The sequence below is a fragment of the Maylandia zebra genome, linkage group LG13 (assembly GCF_041146795.1).
Source record: "Maylandia zebra isolate NMK-2024a linkage group LG13, Mzebra_GT3a, whole genome shotgun sequence".
Classification (NCBI taxonomy): Eukaryota; Metazoa; Chordata; class Actinopteri; order Cichliformes; family Cichlidae; genus Maylandia; species Maylandia zebra.
Window position 1 is genome coordinate 31,555,622 of NC_135179.1, and position 22,398 is coordinate 31,578,019.

The following is a 22,398-nucleotide window of genomic DNA, read 5'->3' on the forward strand; positions in this document are numbered from 1 at the left end:
CTCTAAGCACGTGGTCAGTCATGGCCATCTTTTAAGCAATGGTTTAACTAGAGCCAGCTTGAAAGTCTGTTGTCCATCCATCATCTTCTCCTTATCCGAGGCCGGGTTGCAGGGGACGCAGCCTAAGCAGAGAAGCCCAGACCTCCCTCTCCCCGGCCACCTCCTCCAGCTTGTCCAGGGAACACCAAGGCGTTCCCAGACCAACTGAGAGGTATAATCTCTCAAGCGTGTCCTGTCCCTCCTCCAAGTGGGACACACTCGGAACACCTCACCCAGGAGGCATCCTTGTCAGATGCACGAACCACCTCATCTGGCTTCTTTCAATGTGCAAGAGCAGCGGCTCTACTCTGAGACCCTCCCGGATGACTGAACTTCTCCCCCTATCTCTAAGGGAGATTCCAGCCACCCTTCAGAGGAAGCTAATTTCCACCCCTTGTATCCGCAATCTCATTCTTTCGGTCACTACCCACAGCTCGTGACCATAGTTGAGGGTAGGGATGTAGGTCGACCGGTAAATTGAGAGCTTTGCTTTTACGCTCAGCTCTCTCTTTATCTTTTAGAGAGCTTGTCCATTCAGACACTGAGTCCGAATGGACCATGTTCAGCACCTCCATTGCCGAAGCTGCTACACTGAGCTGCAAACCGCAAGGTTGTTGGAGTCTGTCGTGATGGTAACCCCTGAACCAAATGGTGGACACCAGAGGTGAAGGGAGGCACCAGGCTAAAGAAGGAGTCCTATTGGGCTTGGTTAGCCTGTGGGACTCCGGAGGCAGCTGATAGGTATCGACAGGCCAAGCGGAATGCGGCTCGGGCAGTGGCTGAAGCAAAAACTCGGATGTGGAAGAAGTTTGGAGAGGCCATGGAAAAAGACTTTTGGTCTGGTATGAATAGCCGGTTATTAGCGATAGGTTCATCTCGGTTGTGGGCAAAAGACCTGCAACTGACAAATAAAGGCTATCTCATCTCTCATCTCATCATATTTAAGATTTTAGTATTAATTAATGGTAGGACTTGAGCCGTCTTGTAGGAATTGGGTCTGAAAGAAATGTTCATCCTTTACTAGAAGTGATTACCAAAGTTAACTCAGAAAGATCTCTTGGAAAAAATTGTCTAAATAAATATCAGTGGTATTAAAAGTAGCTGCACATAATTTTATGTTTGTGATTTGTTGGAGTGTTTTTTTTTCTTTAATGGCTAAAATTTTATTTGTGAAGAAATTCATGATGTCATTATTATATACCATCAACAGAATGGTTGGCTTAACAAAGCTCTGACATTTGACATATACATGTGAGTCTGGCTGCGGTGCTGAAGAGAAACCTAGGATTGTTCTTATTTTCTTTAACCTCCTAAGACCCGAACTCTTCCATGGCATGCATTTTAATTTCCCTTTGATATTTGGGCTGGTTGGGACCTGATGAACTACCTGATTTTTTTTTACCATGACTTCATCCACAGCAAGGTCCTCTGGTTTCTGTCGATGTGAATTATAATTTTACAGAATTTACATTTACCCTTAGCCAGCAGTTTTAAATGTCCCTCAGTGTCGCCTTTTCTAGTCCCTGGAAGGCACTTGACTATGATTGCTGGTGTCTCTAGCTTCACATGTCCCAGAACATCCATCTCCACTTTTCCAAGGCCGGGTTGGGGGGGGAGGCAGCAGCCTAAGAAGAAAAGTCCTGACCACCCTCTTTCCGGCCACCTCCTCCAGCTTATCCGGGGTAACACCAAGGCATTCCCACACCAGCTGAGAGATATAATTTCTCCAGCGTGTCATTGGTCTGCGCTGCAACATGCTTGGGACACCTCACCCAGGAGGCACCTAGGAACCATCATTGACAGATGCCTGAACTGACTCAACTGACTCCTTTCGATGTGGGGCAGTAGTGGCTGTACTCTGAGCCCGTTCCAGATAGCTGAACTCCTCACCCTATATCTAAGAGGCAGAGTCGAGCCATCCTTCGGAGAAAGATCATTTCCTCGATTTCCTTCTTTCGGGCCTACCCAAAGCTCATAACCATAGGTGAGGGTGTGGATGTAGATTGACCATTAAATTGAGAGCTTTGCTTTTATACTCAGCTCTCTTTTCATCACGATGGACTGGTACAGTGTCACTGCAGCCGCAGCACCAATCTTTGTTGATCTCCTGCTCCTCTTACTTGTGAACAAGAATTTAAATTAAAACTTAAACTCTTCCACTTGGGACAGTAAATTGTCCCTGACACAGAGTGGGCACTCCATTCTTTTCCGGCTGAGGACCATGGTCTCAGACTTGGAGATGCTGATTGTCATTCCTGCCGCTTCACATGGATGTGAACCGCTCCAGTGCGAGCAGGAGTCTGCACAAGTAGAAGCCTTTTGCAGCCTATTACAAGTGTTGTTATTGCTAAAGCAGGCCGATGACTAACTAAACATCTGAGCAGGAAAGTGCACGAGGCACAGGTAAAGAGGCCATGCTGCTAGCGGGTTGGCTATGAGCTAAGCTAAGCTAGCAAATCCCTAAAGACACACTGAGTGACTACTGTGAATGTAATTAGTGGCTGAATCATTCCATAAAATCATCATTCCATAAAAAACTCTGATTAAAAAAACCCCCTGAAAATCAAGTAGCAAATATTTATGTAATTCACATAGTTTTTGAGACGTCATTTTACTGGTTGTTTTCTAATGTCCTGTTTTGTGAGTGCCCCACTTCCCAATTTAAGACATCAGCCAAGTCCCCACAAAACTTAATCCAGACAGCTGATATGAGTTTCACACCCACACATCCACCAGTTAACCCTGGTCTAATACATTATAATTTGAATGACTGCAAAGTTAGAACACAGTTTGAAAAAAGATTCCCCTTCATGCAAAGGCATTGAAGCATTAAAGCAGTCAATGTCCAAAGAACAACTTTGAAATTATGGACAATCTCTACTGCATCTCTAGTACAAATGAACCATCTGTGGATGAATGAGATGCCAGAAAGCCTGATCTCCCAAGGATCCCCAGATGGGACTATTCCCATTCAAGTACCAGCCAATAACTTATCTTAGCACAACATGGAAAGGCCTGTCGGATGTCAGAGGGGCAAGACACTAGCTCGAGCAGTTGCTCAACACTGTAAGACCAGACTGACGAACTTGTGAACCACCTGGATTGTTTAAGTAGTGGGACTGAAAGATAGCACAGAAACGCTTCATCATCATAGCAAGACATGAACGAGTCCTAAGCAGAAGATTGATAGAGAGTGGGGGGCTACCACACCACTCAAGATCCCTGGTGCAGGCTGTGCAAAGAACCCCCTTGAGAGAATCCAACACATAGCAGCAGGATAAAAGATGCTAGCAGACTGGTATAGTATACAAGGTCAATTTGGGATACACCCACTCCAAGATGATTGAGAATGACCAAGCTATGATCCTGTGTGACTCCCAGCTACAGACAGCTACAACTGGTGATGGCTAACTAACTGGACATAATAGTTTTTGATAAGGAGAGGAAGAAGGCTGTAGTGATAGCAAGTAATGGTAAAGCACTTCAGAGCGTCATTATTATGGCCCAAAAAAATCATTGTCCATCCTCTTCCTTCCCTAAAGGACCTGTAGAGCACTCGCTATCTCAAGAGGGCACGCAGCATCCTACGGGACTGTACACACCCAGAATGTTTAAGCTGCTGCCGTCTGGCTAGAGATTCAGGCTGCTGAGGTCCCCGACAAACAGACTCAGGGACAGCTTTTGCAACAGGGCAATAGACCTAACCAATTCTAACAGCTGACCTGAGTGACTACCTCCCTAGACTTTTTGGGGGGCAATAACAATAACAATAATAAAAACAATGTACAATAAACATACGTTCTTTCTTTTTATTTATTAAGATAAGTTACTGTGTTGTGTTGTGTTATGCGCAGTGCTGACGCGGGTATGACTGTGCAGTGACAATAAAGAGTTATCTTATCTTCAATCCCTGTTTACATCCCAAATATGTTACTTTAAATAAGTATCAACTTTACATAAACGTGTATAGTGCTCGTATGCTGCTCTCACCTGAAACACAGCAAAACAGCAGTTCTGTGTTACTGATGGCTTCCATATAATAACCGGCCTGTGTTACTTTTTGTCATGTTTCAGCTGTGTGCAGGCAGAAAAAGGACCCAAACGGAAAACTCACAACAACAAAATTAAACTCAAAAAGCTGCTTTATTGTAGAATAGCATGGAAAAACTAAACTAAACTGGGACATGGATAAACTGACACACAGGGAACCACAGCCATGAGGGAGACTACAACACTGACAAAGAGAAACACAGGGCTTAAATACACTGAGGGATAACGAGGGAATGAGACACAGAAGGAGAGCACAGCTGGGAGTAATCAGGCTGGACCAGACAAGGGAAGCAAAACTAGAAACACTGACATAAGACACGGACCTTCAAAGTAAAACAGGAAACACACTGACTGAACCCTAGACATGTGAACTTAACAGCAACTGAGGAGAAAGAACATAGGGACCTGAAACATGGGACAGAAAGGCACAGTAGACACAACGTGGACATAACAACGCCACAGGGAAAGAGTAAGACAAAACACAGAACACAGGACCTCTTACAAAATAAAATAGGAAACATAATGAAACGCAGACATGACTACATGAACTTGACAGCATAAGAAGAGACATGAAACACATGAAGGGCAAGGGGGACTTAACAAGGGTTGAAAACACAAGGGGAAACTAATAACAAATGAACTTAGATAACCTAAAGAACTTAAACATACCATAAACATCAAAATAAACTAAAACTCAGAACGTGACACTTTTGTAAGGGATTACTTTGCCAGTTACTAATTTGTCTGAGCCAGTAGGTGGCAGTAGGTGGCCATTGCCACGTACTGGTGAAATTAAATATCGCCTTAACACCACATCAGGTGGGAGCAAATGAGCTTTTCACTCTAGGCTATGAAGTAAACTATTGTCACAACAAAAGCAAAAAAGGTGATGGCAACATTAAAAGAACTTCAACAACAATTCTTAGACTTGTTTTTGATACTTAAAATACTCAGGGTGCCAGACATGTACAGAAGAAAACAACACCCCATCTCCCATAATTGTTTTGAGGATCCTGAAAGGCAGTATAGACCATCCATTCACGTAAACAATGGAATCTACAGTATAAATAATAAATATTGTCTTATTAGAATGATTACTCTAATACAGGAGAGAGAAAACCACAGACCGAATATTTAGCTCCATTCGTTCATATTAGAAGAGAGAAAGAGAAGACTGTGCTGTGAATTCATTAACATCTGTCAAAAATAGCCGCTGCTTTCAAGGAGAAAAATAAAACAAGCATGATTTTTCAGCTCTAAGCTATTCTCTTTTTTTAATAATTTCAACAGAAATCTTTATCTTATTTAAAATAAATTAAATGCTGCATCTAGTACTATGCAAGCTTCTAGCTTTGCTTGACAATGTTTAGAATAAACCTGATGACATGACATTCCAGAAAGTCTACAACAAAAGACGAAGCAGACTGAGCCCAGAAATTGCTAAAAACTTGTGTTACTCTTACAGTAAACACATCAGTCTTGTTAACAAATAGAGAATTTGTCATCACTCTTAAGTAATTAGTTCTTTGATATTTTGCTGAGTGCTTTATGAAGTTAATGGGTTCATCTAACATGTCTGCTTTATCTTTAGATTGTGATTTGTTGTGTTGAGTTTTGGTCAGAAGACTATTGCTGGCTACTTTCCTTTTTGTGTTGTAATCCATTTGACATTTATTTACCCATTTATTTTTGTAAGTAGAAGGTCTATATTCAGTTGCTGGAGTTGAATTGTATGTCTAGTTTAAGTAAGTTGGTATTTAAATATTAAAAATTCACATTTTTGGGCCAGGTGGGTGAGTTTGATGACTGTGCTGAAGTTTTAGTTGATAATTATGTTTGTTGATTTGGTTAATAATGAAAAGAGGTTGTGGAAGAAAGATGGATTGTCATTGCTGGGGCCACAAATGTTGACTAGCATGAATATTTTATTACTTAGGGATAAACTGATAATCTTATTGGATCACTGAGAGATGTATTACAAATTAATGTTTTTTTCACCTCCTTTACTATTATATGTTTGATATTATATCTTGTCAAACTTTGTACTTTAAGATTTCGGATTTCATAGTGAGCAAGTCAGTTTCTTGCAAGAAGTATATGTCTGCAATAAGATTAGACGGAATTGAACATGAATTATTGATGTACAATTTAAGTTATTTGGCGGTTAGGCGACCGTGGTGCTGGAGGTTGGGAAGCGCATCTGTAACCGGAAGGTCGCCTGTTCGATCCCCAGGCTCTCTGTCCTGGTCGTTGTGTCCGTGGGCAAGACATTTACCCTACCGCCTACTGGTGTTGGCCAGAGGGGCCGATGGCGCGATATATAGCAGCCTCGCTTCTGTCAGTCTGTCCCAGGGCAGCTGTGGCTGCAACTGTAACTTGCTTCCACCAGTGTGTGAATGTGAGAGTGAATGAATAATGGAATTGTAAAGTGCTTTGGGTGCCTTGAAAAGTGCTATATAAATCCATTATTATTAGACTCCGATGACCCATCACAGCAAAAACAGAACAGAACACCAAGATCTGTTTTGACTCCCATGATTCTGACCCATCCTTAATTTTCTCACAGTATAGTGCGACAGTTGATGAAAACAAAAAGGATGTTGTGGTGGTTAAGATGATAGTAACAGATGAGGATGAACCACAAACTCCAGCCTGGAACGCCATCTTCAAGATCGTCAGTGGTGATCCTGATGGACTTTTCACAGTAAAAACAGGAACTAACAAACACGAAGGAATCCTTTCTACTGCAAAGGTAGGAAGAAAATCAGGAATTCATTCATAATATTGGGAGATATTTATCATCAGTGATTAGTTGATGGAAGCATTTTCTGTGATTTGTTGGGACTTAATAAAAATCTGTGCCAACACCCTTATAATGTGTTTTTTTCTCCCTTCCTTCCAACCAGGAGCTGGACTTCGAGAGGGCCAGCAAGCACACTCTGTTGGTTTCAGTGGAGAATGAGATTCCTTTTGCTCCTGGTGTTTCTGTGGTCACTTCTACCACCACAGTGGTGGTGAATGTGAGAGATGTGAATGAAGCTCCAGTCTTTGATCCAAAGGAGCTTCTTGTGGTAAAACCAGAGGACCTTCCTGTGGATGAAGTTGTGGTGCAGTACACTGCTTCAGACCCAGACACTGCACGCAAGCAGAAAGTCACGTAAGTCAACTAGGAACTAACCCCCCCCAAACATCTTTTTACTTCAAACAACATTTGAAGTAAAAAGGTAAACAAAAAATGTGTCACCAACCTCATAAGCAAACATTACATTACTTTTGAAATATTGAAAAAAAAACCACACTATAAAACACCCCTAGTATTAGTCAGAATTTGCTTTTTAACACCCAACAAGCTGACAGACGGGCTTGAAAAGTTTAATTGTTTTCTTAATGTTTTCTTGATATCAGAGGAGAACGGCCAGACTGCTTTGAGCTCATAGGAAGCTAGCCTTGACTCAAACTACCACTAGAGATTCATATGTAGATATTAGGGGTGCAACGATACACAAAATTCACGGTTCGGTTCGGTTCGATACTTTGGTGTCACGGTTCGATATGTTTTCAATACAAAAAAATATTCATGCCTTTTTAATTTGTCATTTATTAAAATTATAAATATATATTTTAACTCAAAGGTACAGTTTTTAAGTTTAATGTTGCTGAAACAACAAAATAATAAAAAAAATAAATCGATCTGATCGAGAAAACACTCATCTTTGGCCATTTCTCTTTATTACAGAGAAATGTCTCTTTCCAAAATAAAAGCTATACTACACGCTTCTTCTGGGCTATATTCTCAGCAGCATATTAAACATATCAGGTCCCCATAAGGAGAATCATGTGCTAACGGCTGTCTAAATGACTCGGGTAAAGTTTGTAGCATGCGTGCTTGTTGTTTTGTCTGCTTCCACTTGTCTTTGCACCAGGATGATGTCAGCGTAAATACGCAGTCATATTCGTTGTGTTCCCACTAGTGCTGTCAGCGTTAATCTCGTTAAAATGACATTAACGCCATAACGCAGCAAATCTCCGTTAACAAGTTACCGCGGATCGCCGTGGACGGCGTCGACACGTTAACAACCTAACTGCGCTAACGCACTAGTTCCCACCAATTGAGCATTGCGTAGCACATCCGACATACTGTTTTACTTTTGTCCATGACTCGCTTACCATCAGGGTCATACTTCACATGAAAACCAAAATAGGTCTAAAGGCCAGATCTGAATGAGGGTGGGGGAGGTTCAATTTCGGGTAGCGTTGAGGCAGTTGCCATGTTTCAACGAGCTTAGCTTCTGTCTTGCTAGCTTGCGCTGCGCTCAGTGTATATGCACTCGACAGTGCAGCCTAGGCAGAGTAGTCGAACGCAGATCCACTGAGCGCTCAACACAGACAGCATCATCAGAAGAAAAGCTGATAAAATAAATAAAAAATGTTGTATTGTTCAATACATGTGCGTACCGAACCGAAAGCACTGTATCAAACGGTTGAATATTGATACATGTATTGTTGCACCCCTTGTAGATTTGGATAACCATCATATGCAGAGCAGCATCTCTAAATGCACAGCACATTCAACCTTAAAGCAGATGGGTTACAGCAGTTAAAGATCAAACCAGGTGACTGGGTGATTTGTTAGCTAAGAATAGATAACTGAGGCTACAGTTTACACCACACCTGGACAAACAAAGATTGGAAGAATATTTTCTGGTCCGAAGAGTTTTGTTTCTGTTGAAAGGAACAGAATTTGTCAGTAACATAAATTACACAGCCTGCTACATGTCCCTCCCTTCAGTGTATCTGCCCTTCTTATTGATGCTTCCAGCAGGACCACAGACCATATCTCAAAGCTTAGATAATCTCAAACTGGTTTCTTGAACAAGGCAGTGAGTTCACTGTACTCAAGTTGCTTCCACAGTCACGAGATTCAATCCAATGGCACGCTGTTGGGATGGAATGGGAGATTTGCATGATGGCTCCAGAGCTGACAAATCTGCATGATGATGTCATGTCAACGTAGACCAAAAACTTTGAAGAATGTTTTCAAGCACAACGGGGTCGAGCCCAAAACTTGCATTGTGCACCAGAGAGAGATAAACAGAATAAATTGGTTCTCTCATTTATGAAAACACTTGATGATAACAATAAGTGTACAATCTTAACAGTACAGAGTGTTGTTGATAGCTGATTGGTACTTCATAATCGTCACACAGACTAATTATAGATTTTAAATAACATTTGCGGAAGGGGCTCAGAGTAGAGCCGCTGCTCCTCCACATCGAAAGGAGCCAGCTGAGGTGGTTCGAGTATATGACAAGGATGCCTCCTGAGCGCCTCCTGGGTGAGGTGTTCCGGGCATGTCCCACCGGGAGGAGGCCCCGGGGCAGACACAGGACACGCTGGAGAGATTATATCTCTCGGCTGGCCTGGGAACGCCTTGGTGTTCCCCCGGATAAGCTGGAGGAGGTAGCTGGGGAGTGGGAGGTCTGGGCTTCTCTGCTTAGGCTGCTGCCCCCTGCGACCCGGCCCCAGATAAAGCGGATGAAGATGGATGGAAATAGCATTTGGTTTATATATTTTTCTGTGATGCAAAATAAATTTGGTGCCCAAATATTTCTGAAAAAGAACATTCTCTGGCTACCACATAGATGTACTGAAATCTCTACTAACCCCAAGTGAATATGAATGTTAGATAGAACACACTTGTTATACAAAAAAATGTTTGAATGGGTAAATGTGGCATGTTATGTGCTAAGGTGGAGCAGAAAAGTGCTGTGTAAGAATCAATCCATCTACCAGATTTTGCACTGTCGCTGCAATTAAGTTCTCATTAATGACAATATAAGGAAAACTGAATTATGACAACACACAGTAGAATCATAAAATGATCTCTAATGATGAAAAGCATTTTACCTAAAAAGTAGAATTTGGAACCTATGTCAGCTGTGGTAGAGGCAGCGTACACCGTGTCTCGCAGAGCCAACACAAACAATTATTCACTCTCCCCCACACTATGGGCACGCAGGTCTTTGGACAGTGGGAGAAAGCTGCAATAGCCGGAGAGAACATGCAATGTCCACACAGACCCAGGACTCGAGACCTTCTTGCTGCGAGGCAACAGTGCTAACCACCATACCACCTCCCACAAACTGCCATAGTAGCAGAAACCCCTAAATAGTTTAAAATTACAGCTCAAAGTTAAGTTTTTTCAAGAAACTGGGTGCCACGGTTGCTATACCCTCAGAGTGAAACCATACTTCAGAACTGGTTTTACTAACATGGAAGGAAATGATTCCTTCCTTTTAGCACATAAAAACACTTTGTGATGGTAAATATGACGATTTTGAAAAGATGGTGCAGGAAGCTGCACCTGGAGAAGGCCTTTGTGGGGTAGGCGCTTTTTCTCTTAGACTCACTAGACAAGGGAATCTTCCAGTAGCCTTTAGTTGAATCCAGTGTCGTCAAAATACGAGCAGTACCAAACTGGTCCAAGAGCTCATCAACCCAGGGTGTCATGGCCAAAAACCAAAAGCCACCAGGTCAGTGGGTGACCTGAACAACAGCACAAGAGTCCATGGTCACCAAGCCGACGAGACATGCTGGCTGCTTGTCTCCTGAACCTCCAGCTGAGGCAGACAGTGGTACTGGGGCCACTGGTTGCTGGGCTTGACCTGTACGTCCAGCAGAAGTTGATGCAGGACCGGTATGGAGACCCCTGGCAAATCAGAGAGCTGAACAGGAGGCTGAGCTGGTAGCCGAGCTGAAGCCTGAGGGGAAACAGTCTGTTGGGACATAACTCCACACTCCGAGAGGGCAGGTGAAAAACAGTCCTTAGTGCCCACAGCTTTTAAGCAAGTGCCAATAAAGTGAACAGTCTTAATGATCACAGATCCTGAGCAAGGAGTCTTTGAGTTCTCAGAGTCTGAGTAAACAGTCTTAGAATCTTTAAAGCCAGAGTTCATTTTCTCAGGCCTAATGTGAGATAATTAGGTCACATGAACAACATTTGCATTGCTGCTAGTGAAAACGTCTTGATGCACTCGCAATCATCCAGGAAAGTAAATCTCCAAAAAGTTGATTCTGTTCATCTGGACGTAGCGTTTTGTGGGAGAAATGTTTGGTCACTCATCCAAGTGACTGGATGGTTGTTTCCATGCTTTCTGCTCAGGTGCATGTTCATGTTTTTCGTTTCCACATGTACCGTTTCAGATTCATGTTTATGCTCTAAAGTCACAGTTAATCATAGTTTATTCCCAGTTTAGATTTTTAGTTAGTTTATCTCAGTGCGCTTTTGCCTTTGTTTTTTCCGGCCTCCAAAAATTTTTTTGGTAAATCAGATTCCTGCCTTCAGCATCTTAAATAAGCTCAAGGTCTGCTGCTGAGGCCCCGTGACGTTTATCTTCCTTCTGGTCCTGATGCCCCTGAAATAACTGAATTGCTTTCAGCTGCCCTGCCAGCCTCTCTTGTACTATCCCTTGGGCCTGCTGAACCAAACCCCCTCTGCAGCAGAGCCACAGACCACACCTCCCTCATGACTTTTAATGACTCCTAATACTACTTTGGATTATCGTTATCAGTAAGGTCTTAAAAGCCATTATTAATATTATTATTATTTCTATTTTTTTCTCTGTTTTTTATTTCTTTTTCTGAAGAAAAGCATTTTTTTTACCCTTCAGCCGTAAAATCCTGATTAATAGGTGTGTCTACTAATGAGCTCAGGGGTAGCACTGGTAGGATACAGGAACCCTGTGACAGTTAATGTGTTTCATGAGATTTGCAAATTGAATTGACTGTTGTTGTGATTTATCACAATATAAATAATACTGAATACTGAATAAATGGCATTCTGCGCCTAACCTGTCACTGTGTATTTAGCCTAAGGAAAAAGTAAGTCTATGTCAAAAATCAAATAACACATTGCGCCACATTGTGAAACATGCTAATTGCAATCACCCCGCCTGCACAGTATTGCCATCTTTTCTGTGACTGTCTTGTGCAGGTACAAAATGATTAATGACCCTGCAGGCTGGCTGAATGTGGACAAGGACACAGGCCTTATTAAAGTGAGAAGATTCATGGACAGAGAAGCTCCTTTTGTCACAAACAGCAGATACATCGCAAACATTGGTGCATGTGATGATGGTAGGTGGGAGTTAAGACTGCTGCACACTATTATCATCATTTGACTCCCATACACAATGACCACTGATATGATTTTATTAAATTACAAGTGTCTGAATAATTACACTGGTCAACAAGAGTTTTGCTTCTGGGATTCCTTCACCTTTACTTCAGGAACTTTCACTTGCTGAATAAGAATCTGAAAACTGTTTTTGTCTAACACATCCTGGTTTACAGTATGATGTTCCAAGTACTGAACAACGAAGATGACTGGACAGAAACAGCAGCGCGTTTCAGCATTTAGGAAATACGTTTTGTTTCAAGAAATATGTTCTGTCTTTAGAAATAAAGTGAAAAGAAAGTGAAGCTAAAATTAGGTTTGTCCTGAAATCTGTGAACTCATACTTGACATTGAGCTCAAAAGGAAACTGAGGCCAACTAAACGATCAGTTTGTGAAGCATTCATGCAACCAATATCAGGGAAAATTGAGTATGATGGGTGAATACTGTTGGTTCTCACAAAAAGAGAGATGTGCAGTACAAGCACAAAAAAGGTGCCTCAGACAGGTTTCAGCTGACTGACCTCATTTTATTTTGAGCTGAATTGAAAGAAATATATTTTAACACATCTGCGGTATTGTCATCTAATTCGCTTTCATAATAAAGACATTAAAACAGTTTTCATGAGAAATTATTAGAAATCAATACTTTCTGTTGATTATACTATTTTGATCTTCACAAGTATTAAAACGATGTGTATCTTAAAAAAAACAGAGGCTCAAGCTTAAATTGGATATCACATCTGAAATCAGTGTAAAAGCTGCAATAGCTGGTCTGAAGTTCCCAGTAGCAAAATAATAGTGATATGAAAGTGTGTTATTGCCCTGAAGTTTTTTTCTTCTCTGTTAGAGATTTTCTACATTATACATTATAACCAAATCTCTATAAAACAATATAATCAAGTAAGCCTTATATTCTAACCAAGTAAACCTTATATTTTAACCAAGTATGCCTTATATTTTGTGTGTTCATATATTTTCACATAAACAAGCCTATTGTTGAAGAATCACCTAACCAAGTCTATTGTTAAAGGAAAACTGATGCATTCTTTTCCTTTAGTGTCTGTGATGTCAGATAAAGCATGATATACTTCTGTATTCTTATCCCAGTGTGTGAAAGATCAGATAAGCTGATTTAATGTTTAACCTCTTCCCTGACAGTTAAAAGAGGAAGTACTATGTAACCCATTTTTGCCTTATAAATAAAGCAAGCGAGCCTGTGCTCGGTGTTTTGTCTTCTCAGAGACATTCACCCGTGCGCACGTTTTCTAATTACACTCTGAGTCGGTCTGCAGTTGTCTCATTTCTCTTACTTGTGTTTGAACAAATGTCTACCCCTGACATTCTCCTTAAACAAAATTCCAGTACAAACTGATGTCCCTTGGATGCTCATAGCTAATAACACTGTAGCCCTTAATTGCTCTGCCTTTATTTGTTTAACAGCCAAATGTTAGTTATAAGAATCAGTCCAGAGCAAAGTTTTTGAGCAATAATACAGATTTTATTTAAATACATTTTGGTCTCCTGATGTGTTTGTTCTGTGACCAGATGCTGTCCCGGCTACAGGAACTGGTACCCTGATCATTCAGCTGGAAGATGTCAATGACAATGCTCCGTTTATTGAAGAGCGTGAAATCAAGGTGTGTCTTATTTCCAATAGCTCAAGAATCGTTTTGTGTTGAACTTGTCTAATTGTGGTGCAGGATGGGTGTGTTTGTAAGATTTCCAACTACAGGATGGTCATCAGCATGAAGAAAAGCTTCACTGTGACTTTGTTTCCTCAGGTGTGCAACAAGGATCCAGCTCCTCAGCTGCTGTCAGTAACAGATAAAGACGGACCAGAATTTGGACCTCCCTACTCGGTGTCTTTACAGGGCATGTCAAAGACCAACTGGACCGCTAGGATGAACGACACCAGTATGTACACTGCTAACATGTGACAAGTACAAACTTATGCTGTCCAATAAGATGGCCAGAATTTGAAATATTTTGGTACATAAATTTCACTGATATTTTATCAGCTGTGTTCTTTTGCGATAACAAAAATATTTCCTGTTGTGAACATCAGGGCTGCTTCCTTCCAAAGGCTAAAGTTTAGCTCATACATGATTCAGTTTTCATCACTGAGATTAGAGTGATTGGTGCTTGTGTGAGGAGAGTGAGTACTGCCAGAAAAGAAACCCTAACACAACATACTTAAACGAAGGATGATTGGCTTTATTCAGATGTCTCATTTTCAAAAATATGTAACAAAACAAATCCATCAACACAGAACTATAAAGCTACATTTCTGCTGTCTTGTTTATTTCAGGAACAGGGGTCATCTTAAATTTAGGCACTGAGCTGCCCAGTGGAGATTACAGTGTTATACTAAGAGTGGCAGACAAGCATGGCCTGGAGCAGGACAGCATCATCAAAGCTGAAGTTTGCCACTGCAAGGGCAAGGGAGCAGAGGCGACATGCACAGACCGTGCTATAGGTGGCAGCAACCTGCCCCTTATCCTCGGAATACTTGGAGCCATCCTGCTGCTCGGTGAGTCACACATCTGTAGTCTCAGGTCAGAGCATTTCTTTCCTTTCCCAGCTAAGTAGGTTTTGGTTGGTTACTGTGTGCTAAACTTTACACTCTGTGTTCAGCACTGGTGCTGCTAATGCTGCTGTTTGCAAAACAGAGGAAAAAGGACAAAAAGAAGCCACTGCTGCTAGATGATAGTGTCAGGGACAACATCTATTACTATGATGAAGAAGGAGGTGGAGAGGATGATCAGGTAAATGGACACATTTACGCGATTACACATTTACACAAGTACAAAGTAATCAAAGCTGCACACGCAGGAGCAGAAAACCTTGGAAAATATGTCACTGTGTTTATTGGAGTACTGGAGAATTCTGCCATTGCCGTTCCCAAGCCTGGATGAAAAAGGAGGGGAGTTGGGTGAAATGCCAAAAAGAAAAACGGAGAGTTTTAAAAGGCTGATTAAATTTGCTGTATTATTTCAGTGATTTGACCCAGGCCTTTTAGTGATAGAAAAGTATGAGTACACAACAGGCCTAAAGCAGTGAGTGGATGAAGAGTGTGGATTGCAGAAGTACAGCATAAAATATTCCATATAATAATGCATCATTAAATCACTTTCTATCAGGACTATGACTTGAGTGTTCTCCACCGTGGTCTGGACAACCGGCCTGAGGTGTTAAGAAGTAACGTGGTGCCAAACTTCATGCCTGCTCCTCAGTACCGACCTCGGCCCACCAACCCAGAAGACATGAACAACTTCATTGAAGATGTGAGTGAGATTCTAAAGTACCTTGAAACTTACTCAAGCATGGTTACAAGATTTCACTTAAGTGGGCTCACCACCCACGGGAGGTACCATAGGGGTTAAGGTGCATTGTGTGTTGGATGGCTGTTATGTGTGCAGGCCCTGGCAGTCTGATCCCTGGCTGTTAAGACTGGCTCTGAGGACATGATGGAGTTGGTTGCGTGGTAAGAAAGGAGCAAGTGCATGAATTTAAAAGTTTAATCTGGTTCACAACTTGGAACCAGTGTCCTGGAAAACAGCTAGACTCTACTCTAGTCTGGAATTTCCGTTGGCAACATGGCAAGCAGGGACGGGTCCTGTTTCACCTTCCCACTGTCACCAGAGGCTTGTTCACAGGTCATCTGATTATTGGGGTTTCTTTCTAATATTGTAGGATTAACTTGATAATTCCAAGTTTCTTGAGTACTACTGTTTTTGTTCTGATCATGAAATGCTGTACCAGCTCTTTATGCTCTAGAGTATTCCAGAATGCCTAAACAGCTTACATGTGCTTTGTCACACTTGGAGAAAGCATTTTGTGCCTTGTGGGCAGTTCTTTTCAAATGAAGGTTTTCTTAGGGGAACTGTGGCTCAGGAGGTAGAAGGGGTTGTCTAAAAGTCATAATCATGGCTGGCTTCCTGGCTCCAGTCCTCATTTTCAAAGGATCCTTGTGAAAGACACTGGACCCTGATGTATCCACTGTGAGTGTGTGAATGCTAGACAAGGCACTTTAGTACAGATAAGGTTTGTATGAATGTTTTTGTTATTGGGTGAATAAAACTAGGTTTCCCCCTGGCGAGGTGTTTAAGGCATCTCCTACCAGGAGGACGCCCTGGGCATGAGCTGGAGATGGTGGCTGATGAGGGAAGTCTGGACTTCTCTGCTAGCAGACGATAGAGGCATGGATGTGGATAGATGTGTACGTCAATTGTACGTCATGTCTGGGCTTTAATAACTTCCACATTCATTATTCTGTTATCTTTATCCAGGCTATGTAAGGTAACCAAAACAAGTTGTGTAAAATTTCTAGAAAAGTTATCTTTGCTCCTCCCTCAGAACCTGAAGGCTGCAGACAACGACCCAACAGCACCCCCTTATGACTCCCAGATGGTATTTGACCATGAGGGAGGTGGTTCTGATGCAGGAAGTCTCTCCTCTTTGAACTCTTCAAGTAGTGGAGACCAGAACTATGACTGCCTCAGTGAGTGGGGCCCTCGCTTCAAGAAACTGGCCAACATGTACGGAGGAGGAGAAGATGATGATATGCTGTAATCGTACCACATGGCATGGCCTCATGTTTCATTCAAAGCAAGCCAGAAGGGACTTTCAACTACACATTAGTGTTTTGTCTTGTTTTTCATAGATATATATATATGCATTGTGGTTTGCCTTCTCACTGAAATGCCATTATCAGTTATCGGCCACTGCTGAGAAGCCAAAGGATGAGCGCTTTTGTTTTGTTGTTTTTGAATTTCCTGTTTTGATTGCATTAGGCTCTGTATGCCTTTTTTACATCCCTGTTTGACCTGCAGGCTGAACACATAAATACTTTGGTAGTTTTCTGTTGAATGAGTGCTGGAGCCATGTGTTGCCTTTTTCATAGGGTTTGTGTTTCTGGTCTCTATCTGTTTAATAAGTACTCTTGTGTATTTTCATTTTTTCATTTGAACACAATAACACACTCTAGTTCCTGATCAGCCATTATATATATCCGTGTGTGTCATTTCCTGTTTAGGTCAGTTATGTTTGTTTGGGCAGTCATTTGGTAAGTTTGCAGTTCTTTGCCTGAGTTTAGTTTTGTTTCTTTGACCTCTTTTATGAGCTCAACATTTATTACTTTTGTAAATATAATTTTTTGGTTAAATAAATGGAAACCCTATTTTTCTGATAATTCCTGTGACTCCTCTCGTCCATCACAGACAGTAATCTAACCTTTGATAAACAGATTAATGCTGTAATCAAGACCTGTTTCCTTCACCTCTGGCTACTTGCAAAAGTGAAGCAATTCCTCTGTTTTAGAGACTCTGAGAGAGCTATCCATGCTTTCATTTCATCTCACCTCAACTTTTGTAATAGTCTTTACTCAGGTGTCAGTCTGTCATCAGTTAGCTGCCTGCAGCTGGTCCAAAAAGCTGCAGCATGGTTACTAACTGGCACGACATATCTCACATACTAGCATCCTTACACTGGCTGCCAGTTAGTTTTTGAATTGATTTTAAGATTTTATTATTCGTTTTTAAGGCGTTGCACGTGTTAGCACCCTCATAACTTTATGATCTTTTAAATTGGTACACTCCTGCAAGATCACTGAGCCCTGCAGTTCAAATGCTCCTGGCTGTCCTGAGGTCCAGATTAAAGCACAGAGGTGACCGGGCCTTTGCTGTGACTGCTCCTAAATTGTGTAACAAAGTGCCCCTTCATGTCAGGGCCTCCTCAACATTAGACACTTTCAAAACGCATCTGAAAACCCACTTTTATTCCTTGGTTTTTAAATCAGAATGATTTTGTACTACTTTTGTCTTGTTTCTTACTCAAATCTTCTCATTTCATGCTTCTTTTTCTTATTTTTTTGTCGTGTATTTATAGAGATAAAAATCTTTTTTGATTATCTTAAATGTTGTTCAACAGTTGTTTTAAATGTGCTATACAAATAAATTTGACTTTAACTTTAATACGACTGGATTTGTGTGGTCTCTAATTTCATGTGAGCCTGGTTCTGCCGGAGGTTTCTTCCTGTTAAAAGGGAGTTTTTCCTTCCCACTGTCGCCAAAGTGCTTGCTCATAGGGGGTCATATGATTGTTGGGTTTTTCTCTGTATCATGAAGCGCCTTGAGGCGACTTTTGTTGTGTTTTGGCGCTATATAAATAAAATTGAATTGAATTGAATTTGAATGGAGGTCTCGCTGACACAAAGTACAGGTTTTCATTTTGTGAATAACTCGAAAATCTTAGCTCAAACAGCTGCAAAACCGATTTCCCCAGCATGGAGATGCTGGCGGTGACATTTAACGTATTTTATCCGATAAATAAACCCTGTAAAATGTATTTACCCCCCCCAACAGCCCTTTTGATTGTCTCCCTAGTATGGCCACAAGACCTCACTCTTGGAGCACTTTTTTTGCCACATGTATCGCAAACGACGTCTCAGCTGTTTGTGGACGTAAAATAAGTCCGCACATGACCCCAATTGCGCTCAGCCATAGTTGTGAGTAGTGAAGTGCGAATCATGAACGAATCGTTCAGTACTCGAGAATCACTTTACTGACTCATGAATCATGATTCACAAGCCCAACTGACTCACTGACTCATCCCTGTTGCTGTTAGCAGCAATGTATCTAGCTTATAATTAAAATTATGGAGAAAAACACAACATTACAGCAGAGAGACTGGATGTGATGTCAGAACCCTCTAAATCTTGTAATTTACAGATGTAAATGGCCTGTATTTGTATAGCGCTTTACTAGTCCCTAAGGACCCCAAAGCGCCTTACACATCCAGTCATCCACCCATTCACACACTGGTGATGGCAGCTACATTGTAGCCACAGCCACCCTGGGGCGCACTGACAGAGATATTTAATTCCAAATGATTTGACTGCATCATTGTGTCTTTGAGTTATGACCCAAACTCTCTATCAACTTTGTGAGAAAAATTCATGTGTGCCCAGGTGTATGATGTGGCTCTTTGCGGTGACACAGTAAAAATTGTGGCTCTTTGTCTGTGCCTGGTTGGCTGCCCCAGCCCTGGCCCTTCATGTATTTCAGTAATGTCTTTTTCTCCCGTCTCCTCCTCTCGTTTACATGTTTCGCCCTTGTGACCCATCCCTTCTGTCACGTGTGTTTTCCCCCCCAGCCATCATGCTCTGTTTGTGCTTAGTTATGTCCATGTCTCATCCCCAGTCCCCTTTTCCCTCTGTATGTATTCACAGTGTACGTGTTCCTCGTCGGTTCGTCATGCTAAGTCTGCGAGTCTTATTCCGTCATGTGTCATGTATCACTCCAAATCTCACTACCTTTAACTGATAATAACTGTTTCCTGATTGTTATGTCTAAAAGGTATTGCACAATCGCCTCTAGTAGAGGATCAGGTTTGTTTTCCACTGATAATGGATTTTAACATGACTGACCAATGATTGTGGAGCACGTCCATGTAGGATCTTATAAATACAACGAGCAAACTTAAATGTTTTAAAATGTTCAAAACTTAATATATTATATTTCTGAAGTATGACGGAAGGAAAAAGTTTCACATTTAAAAAAAATCCAATTTCATATGATCAAATTTATGTCAAAAAGTTCATATTTATTCCCTCCTACGTCATGTGTGAGTACTGTACTGTAAATGTCACATATATCAGATGATACTGATAACCTAATGCTAATTGCAATAACTATGCAGAGGTCTCTAGGCCTCGACTTTTATGGAGCATGTGAAGTTTGGGGCAGAGTGGACAAAGAAAAGTTTCTCAGCAGGTTCAACAGGTTGCTACAACACAGGCCGATGGAGTATTGCACTCACTCATCCAAACTGGCAAACATGTAACATACACCCTAAGACTGATCCTGCTCTTTACTCCTTTGCTATGATTTAATTTGATATTATGTAGCCTTGGAGACAGTTTGCATAGATTAGAATGTTAGATTCCTGTGATGTCATCAATGCCCGATGTTTTGTTTTAATGCCTTGTGATAGTTCTAAGTGCAGACAAAGTCAGAGTTCAAGTGAGTTTAGTCCAATTTTGAACCAGTTTCTGACATGTGGTCAAAATCTTGGCCGACCTTTACCACACCACGTGCTGTGGGTGTGCGTAAATATCTGGATGAGTAAAGTCTCCTTTACCTGTTAAATTCAATTTGTTTGGTCTCTCTGTAGAGGACTTTGAAGAAGACATTAAGCCAGACAAGAAGAAATGGTAGGTTGTCAGCCTCACTGTTTAAATGTCCTTGCCTGCCCACACGCTTAGTGTCCACATGAATTCCTTACCATGAATAATTACTTTCTGGATTTTAGGGACCAAATCAGCCGCTGTAAACTGGCAGGACTTTAATGCCACCACAGCAGATTGTGTCACAGTTTTGCAGCTGGGTGCGGTGATGGTTTGGCTGGTACGTCACATCATCCCTGATGACAACAACACATCTGAGATGCACACTGACATTTCAGAGGGTAGAAACCTCAGGACTCCCTACAGTTTCTGCAGAGCTCCAAAACCTCCTCTTGTCATGGTCCTGGATCATTTTGACCCAGCGTTTTGTGTTTCCTTGAAGTTCATTTTTGTGCCTTGTGTTTATTCTGATTTTGTACTAGTTTAGGGTTGAACCTGAAGTTTGGTGTATATTCAGCCCTACCTGTGTCTGTCCTTGGTGCTCTGTTCATGTCCCCGTGTTGTGTTGTAAATCAGTCTGTGTGTTTCCTGCTTTACTTTGAAGGCTCGTGTTCTGGATTAGGGTAGAACACTGCTCACCAAAGCCGAGGGTTTGTCTCGTCTGACCTATGCTGCTCAATCTTTACATGTCAATAACTCTACATGCAAATCTGTTGATAAAATATTATTTATTTTTCTGTGGAAAAACAAAGTTCACTACATTTGCAAATCCGTAGTTATGAACGATTATAACAATGGTGGCTTAGATTTTATAGATTTCAGCTCCCTAAATTACACTTTCAAAATAAATTGGATTAAAAAACATCTCAGCTACTCTGCAAGTACAATATTCAGAAAATCCCAATTAACTCTCAAACTTTCATCAAGCTCTTTTGGCATAGTCCTTAATCTATAAACATAACTTTTCTTCACAAAGGTTTTATATTTGGAACAACTGTAACACTAATTACAAGAATAAGTCGCTGATCTTTGAAAACTGGTTTAATAATGGTATTCTTCTGGTGAGTCAACTATTCAATACCGCGGGCTTATTATACAGTTCCTATCCAGATATAACATCCCAGTATCCCCAAGGGAGTTTTGTATTGTTTTTGATGCCATACCGTCTGGTCTGTCCATGTTGTTTAGAAATACCACTGCCTCCCCACTCCTGTTCTTGTCCCGCCCTGTCCTGAGAGGCTCCTTTAGGTTAGGTTTGTTTCTCCTCTTGTAAAGGTGTGAATTTGTGGAAAGATATCGCTAGTTTCATCTCTAAGAATATCTTATCAAATGTTGTGCTTTTTTACCAAAATGTGTTATTTGGTTACACTGACTTTAGTCGAAAAGACTCGAATGCTTTTTACCTCATTAATCTGATTTTACTCCTCGCCAAATACCACATCCATAAATGTAAGTTCTCAAGCAAGGAACCTCAGTAGTAATATACCTATAGCTATCTTATCATGTCAGAGGCCAACAGAAACCATGTCCAACAGAGTCTCCAAAGGCTTTCCACCTTTCTCTTTACAACCTGCTCTTTATATCTGCATCTCAGAGCCCAACTGAAACCAAGTCCACCTATATAAAAACACCCCATCAGACACACAGTATTTTCATCAGCACTTCACAACTGCCGCAAGGTATAGCGTTTTAACTTTTTATTTTTTCACCTGAATGTGCATTGGAGCCGACTTTGCTACCCGCACAGAGCGTTTCTGACAGTCGGGCGCTGCTTATACAATAGAGAAAAGCAACAATACAGAGTGTCTCTCTGCTCCAAGAACTCCGAGGGCCTTTCACAAGGTAAGCATGTCTGTTATACCCAGGGCATAAATGTCTGTATGTCAGTGCTGATTATTCAAACCCTGTTTAAAATGTGACACATATGTTGTCCGAAAACAATTCCTCTAAATTTGCAAAGTTACTGATTTAAAAAATATATATTTTCGAATTTTTAGTTGCATGTCA

At 41.3% G+C, this 22,398-nt stretch overlaps 1 protein-coding gene across 1 annotated transcript in view; it reads left to right on the top strand.

The window, feature by feature from the left end:
- Positions 1 to 18,238, top strand: part of LOC101464797 (B-cadherin-like) — a 28,263-nt gene extending 10,025 nt beyond the window's left edge. Inside the window, exons 10-18 of the mRNA XM_012920019.3 lie at positions 6,656 to 6,841; positions 6,996 to 7,246; positions 12,083 to 12,225; positions 13,812 to 13,903; positions 14,048 to 14,180; positions 14,575 to 14,796; positions 14,901 to 15,031; positions 15,407 to 15,550; positions 16,623 to 18,238. Coding sequence (XP_012775473.3) covers positions 6,656 to 6,841; positions 6,996 to 7,246; positions 12,083 to 12,225; positions 13,812 to 13,903; positions 14,048 to 14,180; positions 14,575 to 14,796; positions 14,901 to 15,031; positions 15,407 to 15,550; positions 16,623 to 16,838 — 1,518 coding nt within the window. The 3' untranslated portion in view covers positions 16,839 to 18,238. The remainder of the gene's footprint in view (positions 1 to 6,655; positions 6,842 to 6,995; positions 7,247 to 12,082; positions 12,226 to 13,811; positions 13,904 to 14,047; positions 14,181 to 14,574; positions 14,797 to 14,900; positions 15,032 to 15,406; positions 15,551 to 16,622) is intronic.
- Positions 18,239 to 22,398: the final 4,160 nt, after the last annotated feature.